This window comes from Sinocyclocheilus anshuiensis, unplaced genomic scaffold (genome assembly GCF_001515605.1).
Source record: "Sinocyclocheilus anshuiensis isolate Anshui unplaced genomic scaffold, SAMN03320099.WGS_v1.1 scaffold335, whole genome shotgun sequence".
Taxonomy (NCBI): domain Eukaryota; kingdom Metazoa; phylum Chordata; class Actinopteri; order Cypriniformes; family Cyprinidae; genus Sinocyclocheilus; species Sinocyclocheilus anshuiensis.
The window spans coordinates 1,589,852-1,601,023 of record NW_015548239.1 but is presented as its reverse complement, the minus strand read 5'-3'; the positions used below and the strand labels follow the sequence as shown (position 1 = coordinate 1,601,023).

Below are 11,172 nucleotides of genomic sequence, written 5' to 3'. Positions count from 1 at the left end.
TGTTTTAAAAGTCTGGCCAAGGCATTGGTTTATTTCTGAACTGGCGGAACAAATTGAGTCATAATATTGAAACCTTCAACGAGAGAGGGATTTGTGGGAGTTTGTTTAAGAGTGTGTGTGTGTGTGTGTGTGAGGTTTAAGATTCATTTGTGAGGAAGTGCTCAAAATGAAATGCGTTAAAGGAAGTTTTTTTTTTTTTAAGTAATATTTCTGAATTGTAATCTCTAACATGCCATTTATAACCAACAATAATTTTGTCTCATGCTTGCACAATCTTTACCTAATGTTATTTAAAATAAGTAATCATGTATTTAAGAATTATTTCAGAATTAATTTGATTTTCATTTTTGTGTATTTATTTATTTATAAAAAAAAATTACAAGTGTTTGTAATGTTGATGATCAGGCATTACCGAAAAATATTTATAAAACAATTAATAATATCAATAATTATCAAATTATTGAAATATTAGGGAATTTTATTTTCAGTGAATAGCAAACAACAGCATGCCATGTAGACATTAGGTATATTACTGGAGTGAGATTCTGAATAGAATGAGGGAAGGAAGTGATGGCGGCTGTGTGCAGTAACTCGTTCTGTGCCCCTTGTTCAGCTGTCTGAAGATCTGGCACGTTTGAAAGAGCACTATGAGAGAAAGATGCGAGATCTCATGGTAAACACAGTGGGGACAGTAGAGCTACAGCAGCTCAAACACAAACACGAGCAAAAGGTAAAAGAACAAGAAAGCGTATGTCAGTCTGACTGACAGCTCTCCGTCTCTGCTAGTCGTCCTGGTGGTGGGCTTCCTCTGTGCAATCCCCAGACCTCCGTCATCCCCACTAAACATCTGTTTGTGTCTCCATAGATGTTGCTCTTGTCATCTGTGGAGAGTGAATGTTGTTCACAATTTTAGCTCTCATTCATGCTCACTTCATGTGTGGCTTCGCATGTCATTCTGTGTTTGAAAACATTGTTGGTATATGAGTTTTCCCTTCAGTGACTGCCACAGCAGGGCAAACATTAATTAAATATTGGAATAATGGGACTGCTTTTGGAAAAGTTCTGCAGATTTGCAATTGCGGAGCTGCAGTTGCAGTCGCTGTTTCTCTTATTTATCCATCAGTCTTCATGTTCTCTCAGCCCTCATTTTACTCATCTGGTGTCAGTGTCGATCTTTTCATCGTGTGTTTAGATGCATGTTTTGTTGAGATCTTATGTTGAAGTAGGATAGTTATTCTCCATGGTGATGGGTTCATCTTGTTAACGCCTGTTAAAATGATCTGAAATCTCAGGGGTGAATTCACTAAAGTGTTGCAACGCTTTTGTGTGTGGTATTCCTGAAGCTAACTTTGCTAAAATAAATCAGAAATTGCAGTTTGTATAGGTTTCTTTACAGAGTTTTTGTGTATTGTTACCTGATTTGCATAATTTTTAGTCACATTTAGAATCTTATCTCATATTTAGTGAATTCCCCCTTGTTATTTTAAGTGATTGTAGTTCAGAACTCACTGCTGAATGATGTTGCATGTGCTACAGATGCAGCGGCTCGTAAAAGCAGCCAAAGATGGAACTAAAGATGGTCTGCAGAAAACCAAAGCTGCGGTCAGAAAGGGACGATCTTTCATCCGCACCAGATCTCTCTGTCATGGTAAGAGCACAGTAGTACATCTTCCAGCTTAATTAATTAATTCACAAATGATTGATTAAATGCCACTTTCTGTTTAATTAATTTGATTCATCATTATTTCCTTAGAGAAGAAACCCAGCTGCTTTGATGAAGAGTCAGATCTGTTCATTGAGGTGGAGTGTTTTAATGTGGACCCAGTGCTGGGACCTGCGCCTGACGGGCTCTCTCAACACCAGGTACTGCCTCACACAGCCTTTTTTTTTTTTGGCATATACATTACTGTTCAAATGTTTGGGGTCAGTATTTTTTTAATTAATATTTATTCAGCAAGCATGCATTAGTCAAAAGTGACAGTTAAGACTTTTACATTATTAAAGATTTCAATTGCAATCTTGTTTATCAGATAATCTGAAAAATACATCATGGTTTCCACAGAAATACTAAGCAGCAATAATGATTTCTGAAGGATCACGTGACACTGGAGTAATGGCTGCTGGAAATTCAGCTTTGCCATCACAGGAATAAATTTCATTTTAAAATATATTAAAACAGAAATTATAATATTTCGCAATGTTATTGTTTTTTCTGTATTTTTTATCAAATAAAACAACAACATCTTACTGATTCTAAACTTTTGAACAGTAGTGAATGAAGTAATTTCTTTCAAATAAATACCAGTTCAAGACATTCATACATTTTCTGCGTGTGACTTAAGTGCCCCTGTATGCTGTTCGTGATAATGTAAACAGGTGATGAGGAGGTGCATTCTGGAGATGATTCTAGAGAGTGAGAAGAATTATCTGGAAGCGCTCAAGAGAATTTTAGAGGTTTTTTTTTTATATTTTTGTCTGTGCTGGTTTACTTTGCAGTGGAAAATTTGTTTTTAAATGCATTTTAATGTAAGTTTCTGCACACATTAATTATCCAGTTATGTAAATTCTTTTTACATGCTTTGCACATAACAGCAATATGAGAAGTCACTGGCTGAGATTGAGCCTCGCTTACTGAGTGACCGCAAACGTAAGGTGGTGTTTTATCGTATACGGGAGATCCTGCAGTGCCATGCCCTTTTCCAGATGGCACTGGCCAGCCGTGTGTCTGACTGGGATGAGCTGGAGATGATCGGAGACGTGTTTGTAGCATCGGTGAGATATCTGATTTTATGATTGAATTGATTTGTTGTGGGAGCTCTGGTGTGTGAAAACTTACAGCACTGATCATCTCAAGGATTTAATTATTTTTTAATCTGAATTTTATTACATTATGTGTTTTTCTATGTGAAAAGGACTACATTAATATAGCGCCTGTGTGCCCTGTCTTAACTCCTAAACTTTCATGTTTTAATCACACACCACACCCTCCATCTAAGTTTCTACATGTACAAACTTTCTCCACCCTTAACCAGCTGTTGTGAAGTGTGTGTGTGTGTGTGTGTGTGTGTGTGTCTGTCTAAAATGTATCTGCATCAGTAAAAACTCCTGCAGTTCATGAGGGAACAATCTCGTTAAAAAAAAAAGCATAATTGTTTCCTCTGTCATATCTGTGCCATCACCACTCTCGGTCTCTTTTGCAGTTTTCTAAGTCCATGGTGTTGGACGCTTACAGTGAATATGTGAATAACGTCAGCTTGGCGATGGGAGTGGTGCGGAAGTCGTGTGCCGCTAAGCCCAGTTTCCTTGACTTCCTCAAGGTTAGATATCCCAAAAGAGTCCAGAATATTCCTGTGGCGCTGTAATTGCGTCAGCCAGTTCTACATTGTTCTGCTATGTAAATCACAACTTTCAAGGCTTTGGTGATCTAATCCCAAAACATTTGAACGGTAGTATATGTTTTTGTGCATAATTCATTCTTGAGCTTTACTGTTTGTGTTTTGTCCATAGCATCGTCAGGAAACCAGTAAAGACCATCTGACCCTATATGGACTGATGATGAAGCCTATTCAGCGGTTCCCTCAGTTTATACTGCTGCTGCAAGTGCGTCTTGTCTCTCTCTCTCTCACACACACACACACACACACACACACACACACACACAAACTTTCAGTTCTTTTTACCTTTAAAAAAATACATGTACTCCAGTATACTTAAATATTAAAAATGTCTTGACATCTCCAGAAGAGGGCGCCTCTTTCCTTCTGATCAGCTTCACATCAATAGTCACTCTGATGTGGTCACTTTCATGTAGTTCATGAACTCACATAAGAGGTTTCATATATGCTTAGGTTTTTATTCATTCAGTTTTTCTGTTGTCGTAGTTTTCACAGGCTACTTTAACATCCATTATCTCTTTGTAGGACATGCTGAAAAACACACCGGTGGGTCATCCCGACCGTCTTCCACTTCAGATGGCTCTCACTGAGCTGGAAACCCTTGCCGAAAAATTAAATGAGAGGAAAAGAGAGGCAGATCAGCGCTGTGAGATCAGACACATCGCTAAGGCTATGAATGAACATTACCTCAGCAAGGTACTGCAGCCCCTCTGTTCTGAGACCTGGTGTGAGAACCTGTCCTCAGATTGATCACAGTAGTACACCTCAAAAAAATGTATGAATGCGTATGTGTGTGGGTGTTTAGTCAAATTTGTTATTTGACATTTGGTAGTTTCACATTGTGCGGTTAAATCCAGAGTGTGTCTTGATTTTAGTGAAGCCCTGCTGTCACTCATATGAAGTCAGTACTGAGCCAATCCTGTAAACAGAACCAGCTTGAATGCTCCACACCATCTGGGGCTCTGATATATTTTGCTAAACTTTGCACCCTGTGACTGCTTGCTCTTTCTTGTGGATGGATAGGTGTGTTTTTTTCTCTATAAATTGAGTCTAACATAAGGTATAAAACACATTTTAGCTTTTAACTTCTATGGCCTGTTTTAGCTAATAATAGAATATTTTCAATATTTCAAAATGATGTAATTTTAATGGTTAAATTTTAACATGATGGTAGATTTTAATGTTTTTAGCATATTATACTTTTCATTTTTCTCCTCAAATCAACCCTCAGACCATTTTGGACGAGAGTGTGTGTGTGTGTGTGTGTGTGTGTGTGTGTGTGTGTGTTACATTTTTAATTCCCAGCTCAGTCCTTTTATTGCTGTTTCTGCTTCTCTCTCCATTTATCTCTCTCTCCCTGTCTCTCAGCTGCTGAGCAGCGGCAGCCGTTATCTGATTCGTTCTGATGACGTTGTGGAAACCGTTTATAACGATCGTGGGGAGATCATCAAGACAAAAGAACGGCGAATCTTTCTTCTGAATGATGTGCTCATGTGTGCCACCCCTAACTGGCGGTATGACCCGTTACACACATCCATTAACTGTGATAACTGTCAGTCTGAACTTTTTAGCACAGCATCGCTCCAGAATACATTTTAATTTCTAAATATTTACAGTAAAACCTTCTATCTCCACATAAGTCTAGCCTTTAGCCTTTCTCTCTTTCAGCCCCTCTCAGGATGGCGTGAGTGTGGGAGCTGGAGGTGAAGGTGTTCCCTCAGGACAGCGCTTCCTGCTCAAGTGGAGCGTGCCTTTGAGTTTGGTTGAGGTCGTAGAGTTTGGCTCGAGTGAGGAGATGGGCGACTCCCGATTTCCCCTCTCGCACTCAGGAGATAAAGTCATCATTAATGCTAAACCTAGTAAGTTCCTGTTATACAGACAAAAATATGTATGCAATTGCAAACAAATCTTCTTTGTGGCAAATTTCTGTACCTAACTCAAAGTCTGACTGGATCTTGGTGCTAGGAGTCATTTTCATGTATTACTGGAGGTCAAGGTCAAATGGTGGTTCAGGTTCTGGGTTAAAAACCCAAACTTTTCACATTCAAGCACTGGTTGGGCCATCAATTACAGAGATCACAACCCAGACCACAAATATGTCCTTGAATGAGGCTTTTCCAGAAGGAATATAGCTGTAGATACAGTGCTGGAAGTTGTTTTGGATAGAAATTTCAGCTTGATTTAAAAAAAATAATAAAAAAACTTAACATAGCCAAGTGATTGTAGCAATAGGAGAAAGTGCTTAGAGAGATATTCATTCTGCACCACCCTTAAGCAACAATGCACTTATGTTATTTTTAAATGTGCAGAGATTTAAGAAAAAAACATGGTCAGATTTCTGACACATCCAGATAAAGATGTCATAGATTATTCCATGTTGTTCTGTGGAAAATATGACTCTGAAGATATTGGCGTCAGACACAGTTCACTGTGCTTTTCCAGTGTCCCAGACATTTTGACATCACAGAATCATGATTGAAGTCTGGCTTTTAATGTAACATCCTTAAAAGAAATTATTGATGGAAACATGTCAGGAAAAACTGCAAAGACAGAAAACTATAGAGAGATGGGGATAGGGAGAGAAAAGGGTAATAGAGAGAACTCAAAAGCTTTCTGCTTAAAGCACAGAAGTTAAACACAACATTTCTCCTCATTATACCAAGCCAAACAGGATGCTTTGAAGTGTTCGCTTTGCACTGTGCTAGTCCACTAAAAGTCATCTCTTCTGGATTGCTTGTTTCCTCAGGGATTTTAGTCAAAAGGGTTCCTCCTGCTGTTCCAGTGCATTTGTAAATATGGGTTTTAATGTAATGCTTGATGAAAATGTATAATGTTGTGCTGACTTACATATATGTATCTCTTGGATTCTGCAGTTCTTGCAGCTCTCATAGACTCCAGTGCAGAAAACACAGACTAATAATAAAACAGCCCTTCAGTGCTTGACCCCTAATGCTGCAACATTTCTTTTCAAAATCATCTGCCGTTGAGGATGTCTTTTCTCTCCTCGGAGGCTGTCTGCTCTGTTTTTGTGGTTTGGAGAGAACGGGTCAGACTGACTCACGAAGCTGAACAAAAGAGGAAAGACTGTTTTTCCTGTTTCATTGCGTTTGCTCTATTCAGCACAGCTGAGGTGACAAAAGAAGGGACTCCGGTGGGATTTTACAAGACATTATGCAAAAACCCACACTGTAAAAGTACAACACTGTAGGAAATTGGATGCTTGTTTAAGCTTTTACAGTTTTAGACACAGATGAAACATGCCAGACTATCTGTGCCGTTCCACTAATGTTTGAAGTTAGAAAAATAACTTTTCTGCGCATTTGAAAAAGAATTGTGTTGTCTCTATGGTTACTGAAAACACAGTCTGTGTGCAAGAGCTGGTCTGATTCAAACTAGAGCACTGAATCAAGAGCTCTTGCATTCCAAGCCTCTTTCTTTCTTTATTCTCTCTCGTTTTACTTTTCCAAAGCTAATTAACCATGAAAAATAAAAGCTACCAGGAGGGAAAGTGATGTCACTGTTACGGATGCTGTGAATAGGTTATGGAGAAGTTCCAGAGTACCATTTTACATTTATTAATTTTGCTAAAACTAAAGTCTAAATTTTATGTAGTTTTTCTGTTAAGTTTAGTTAGTAACTTTGTGAAGTGCTGAAGTACCACCTTGGTCTTTGTCAGTGTTATTTTTGTACTATTATAGTATTTATTAATATTTTGTATTTGCTTGTATTTTTATATTTTCATAGTTTTCTTTTTCATTTAAATTTATATTTTAGTAATTTTATTGCTTTTTATATTTCTTCATAGCTTTAATTTTTAATTTCAGTTTTAGTTTTAGTAATTTTAGTACTTAAACATATTTCAGCTAGTTGTCAAAGCAACATTTGGCCTATGGCTGACTCTCCCTTCCGAGCCTTATGTTTCTTTGGTGTATCCATGTGTGTATATATGTGTGTGTGTGTGTGAGAGAGAGACTCTCATTTTACTTCAGCTCTGACTAGAAGAAAATACATTCTTGCTCCTTTTGTCTCTCTTTCTCTCTATCTCCTTTCCCCCTCACTCTCTACTCTACATTTCTGTCTCTCTCTTTATCTTGGAAGAGCAGAGCAGCACAAAGCAGTCTATTGTATGGGACAGTATTTGGGAAACAGACAGCACAGTCTCATAATGACTCATCTGAACCAGCGTTTAATGATTCACTGTATAATATGATTCAGTTTCAGCTGTAATCTTTATAGCTAGTGAAGAAAGGAAATTTTAATGGCCTCAAACTAAACAAATAGCATTGTGATGTTGGTATTACTTGGAGTTTTAACTTCAATCGGCTGTGTCTCATTTGCAGATAAGTTGTATATGGGTCCAGGGCAGCTTTACCAGGACCTACAGAACCTGATCCATGACCTGGGTTTGGTGAGCCAGATCTCTACCATGATCAGCAGTCTGAAGGGGAATTATCAGGTGAGGTGTTCATATCACTTATGCTGAATTGATCTTTAAACCAGGGTGCACACAGTTCTTACCACTCAAATTCCATTTTACACTCTCTCTTTCCAGAATGTTAATGGGTCAGTGGCTCAGGATTGGGTTTCAGGTCTCCAGCGCCTGATTTTAAAGAAAGAGGAGGAGATTCGGGCAGCTGATCGCTGTAGGATACAACTACAGTTACCAGGAAAACAAGATAAGTATGTGTGACTTCGATTTGACTGTGGCATTTCTTATTATTATCAATGTTAAAAACAGTTGTGCTGATTAATATTTTTGTGGAAACCTTGATACAAGATTGATTTCAAGATTCATTGATGAATAGAAATTTAAAAATAACTGCCTTTGTTTGAAATTATAAATCTTTTGTCACTTTATAGATGTCTTTACTGTCACTTTTGATCAATTTAATGCATCATTGGTGAATAAAAGTATTAATTTCTTTATAAAGAAATCTTGCTGATCCAATTTTAATTTTTTGAGAGCTATAAATATATTTACATATTTAATTGTAATTAATCTTAACTCCTTATTGTAGTTAATTTGTTCATATTGTGTTCATAATGTGTTACATTGCAATTGTTTTTTTTAGTATTATTATTATCATTCATTAGAGAGCAGAAATATACCATCATTAGAATTTATTTGATCTTCCTGAATGTCTTAAAACTCAGGCTTTTAAATGATCAAACTGCCATGTCTGTGTTTATGTGACTCAGTGCTTAAAGAATGACCTTAAGTCCCTAATCAGAGCCCCAAGACTGTCTTGTGCTGTTTTTATCCTCCTCCTGTGGATCAGGGGCTTTGGAGTGTGCAGTTGTCAAAAACATACGCACACACAGATTATTAGCGACTGTATGCTTGGATTTTCGTGTCTGGATTATAGAAGTATCTTTAGACTCTCAGCTGTCAAGCTAATTCCTCTGATAACATAAATCTATCTTACACACTGTGACTTCTGGAAAATGTATGCTGTTGACTTTTTTGAGTTAGTGGTGGGAGTAGTCTGGATTACATGCCTCACTATTTTGGTTCGGGTCTACTGTATTATTTCTGCACAATGAAAGTTGAAGAGCCCCTTTCAAGTCATAAAAATACTAACCATTACCAAATTAAACCGTGTAGAAAAGTTATCAATTCTATGCTTTGGTCAGTATTGAAACTGGCCAATTATTAAATCATATCCTGCAGAGTCACTGATAAACAGGATGGGACCCTGTCTGTTTCTCCAGATGTCTGACCTTTTGCCAGACCAGCTGAACCCGTGCTGAGATATTTAGCCAATTATTAAATCATATCCTGCAGAGTCACTGATAAACAGGATGGGACCCTGTCTGTTTCTCCAGATGTCTGACCTTTTGCCAGACCAGCTGAACCCGTGCTGAGATATTTAGACTACCCAAGAGATTTGTATACCGCCTGATGCACTTACAATGAATTCAGACAATGTGTATTGTTTCTATTGTTGAAGCTTTTTCAGAGAAGAATCTGAACTGTCTTTGTGATTTTGACTTTTTAAGGTACGGTAGACCCACGTTCTTCACTGCAGTCTTCAACACTTTCAGTCCATCTATCAAGCAAGCTTGGATCAGTAATCTGCAGATGGCTAAACTGGCTCTACGTATGTGTCATGTAATGTGCTCCTGTTTCCATATCCCGTCTTTGTCTATGACTCTTCTATGATTAGAGATCTAGGACTTAAAAGCACCCAAAGCTGCTTCGAAAATGTCTGAAATCACATTTAAACACCTTAATATGATGTTCCCAGCATATTTTCTAAATAAACATGTTCGTAATACATTGAAAAAAAAATTGTGCCAGCTGGATTCATATTGTTTAGTGTGTGAATAATTGCTCAGCTGAGCAAGAACTAAACGTTCAGTGCAGACAAATGGATTATAATACTGGCAACAGGAGGACACATATGGGAATACCATTGGTTTGTAGAATCTGAGTAAAGCTTCACTAATGTAATGTGTTTTTATAGTAGAAGACAACATCCAAGGCTGGTTTTGTGCTGAAGATGATAATCAGATGAGGAAGCAGAACCATCCTCTCTTACTCAAGCAGATGGCTGTGGTCATGTCTAAACTACAGGAGTTCAAGGTGACAAAGCGAGCGTCTTGCGTCCTCATTATCAGTATTGTTTATAATAGCAAAAATGGTCTAATAAACCATTGTGTATTTGTGTTAGGTGGAGTGTGCAGTTCACAACCCTGAGCCTCATGTGAACACTGACAGCACTGCAGATGTGTCTGTTATGGGTCACGGATGTGTGTGGGTGAGTCTAGAGAGAATTTACGGTCAAAACTTCAAATGCTTTTATATTAAATCAGTTCAGCTTCCTTATTAGAGTCCAACATGGGATGAATCTGTCAGTCTGGTGTGTGTCAATATTTGTTGCCAAATTGTACTTGACCTGAAATAGCATTTAATAATTTTCAAAGCTCTTTTGAGCTCTATAAGCATCATTAAACACTGTTCTGTGTGGACAGTGTGAGTGTAAGGTTGCATTAAAGGCTTTTATGCTGCATAGAAGGTCATAAAATAACTCTCCTCTCTGAGACACCTAAGAACCTGCAATAATGGGCTACACTCCTTTAAGAGCACTCCGCATGTGTACAATCGATCTGAGACATCACCTTTGGAAAAAGCCTCAGACTTTATTATTCAAATCAGTTTTGTTGAACAGTTTAAAGGAACAGTGAGATGTTTTTATCGGTGTGTAGATTCTGAAATCATCTCTTTCTTTTCAGGTGGCCAGCTGCACCAATCACATGGGTCAGGTCTCCATTGTGGCATTGCAGAACTCAAATCCCAAAGTGACTGAGTGTTTCAATGTGGAGTCTCGTATTCTTTGCATGACGTACGTGCCCTTGGGTGAGCCATTGGAAAATGGCGAGATAAAGCCTGATGACCGGAAAGCCAGTGAGACACCGACTGTGTGTCTGGGAATGGAGGAAGGCAGGTGTGTACATCAACCAGTAAATCCACAAACACCATATAGATGAAGAGGAGAGTGCGATGTCTTCCATTTGTTTGTCTAGCGATTCTTAGTCTATTAACCTGAGTCTAATCTGATGAATTGATGTTTTATTTGTCAGTATATCTGTGTATAAGAGTAGCCAACAGTCTAAGAAGGTACGTCTGCAGCACTTCTTCTCCCCTGATAAGTCCAGCGTCACATGTCTGGTGTACAAGAGTGGGTGTCTGTATGCAGGCCTGGTCAGTGGTTCTCTGGTTGTCTACTCCAGGGCTGATGGTAAGGAGTTTTTTTCTGCAGTGATTGCTGTATTA

General features: G+C 38.2%; 1 protein-coding gene across 5 annotated transcripts in view; it reads left to right on the top strand.

Annotated features, from left to right (window-relative positions):
- Positions 1-11,172, top strand: part of LOC107654877 (rho guanine nucleotide exchange factor 10-like) — a 44,637-nt gene that overhangs the window by 18,762 nt on the left and 14,703 nt on the right. For 3 of the 5 annotated variants that reach the window (XM_016442177.1, XM_016442176.1, XM_016442180.1), the window contains 17 exons: positions 614-730; positions 1,537-1,648; positions 1,754-1,863; positions 2,377-2,454; positions 2,593-2,772; positions 3,201-3,317; positions 3,508-3,600; positions 3,921-4,091; positions 4,764-4,909; positions 5,064-5,254; positions 7,736-7,851; positions 7,948-8,075; positions 9,396-9,496; positions 9,863-9,981; positions 10,070-10,156; positions 10,632-10,843; positions 10,980-11,137. In XM_016442177.1, coding sequence (XP_016297663.1) covers positions 614-730; positions 1,537-1,648; positions 1,754-1,863; positions 2,377-2,454; positions 2,593-2,772; positions 3,201-3,317; positions 3,508-3,600; positions 3,921-4,091; positions 4,764-4,909; positions 5,064-5,254; positions 7,736-7,851; positions 7,948-8,075; positions 9,396-9,496; positions 9,863-9,981; positions 10,070-10,156; positions 10,632-10,843; positions 10,980-11,137 — 2,236 coding nt within the window. The remainder of the gene's footprint in view (positions 1-613; positions 731-1,536; positions 1,649-1,753; positions 1,864-2,376; positions 2,455-2,592; positions 2,773-3,200; positions 3,318-3,507; positions 3,601-3,920; positions 4,092-4,763; positions 4,910-5,063; positions 5,255-7,735; positions 7,852-7,947; positions 8,076-9,395; positions 9,497-9,862; positions 9,982-10,069; positions 10,157-10,631; positions 10,844-10,979; positions 11,138-11,172) is intronic. The other 2 variants (XM_016442178.1, XM_016442179.1) reach the window with 2 other exon arrangements.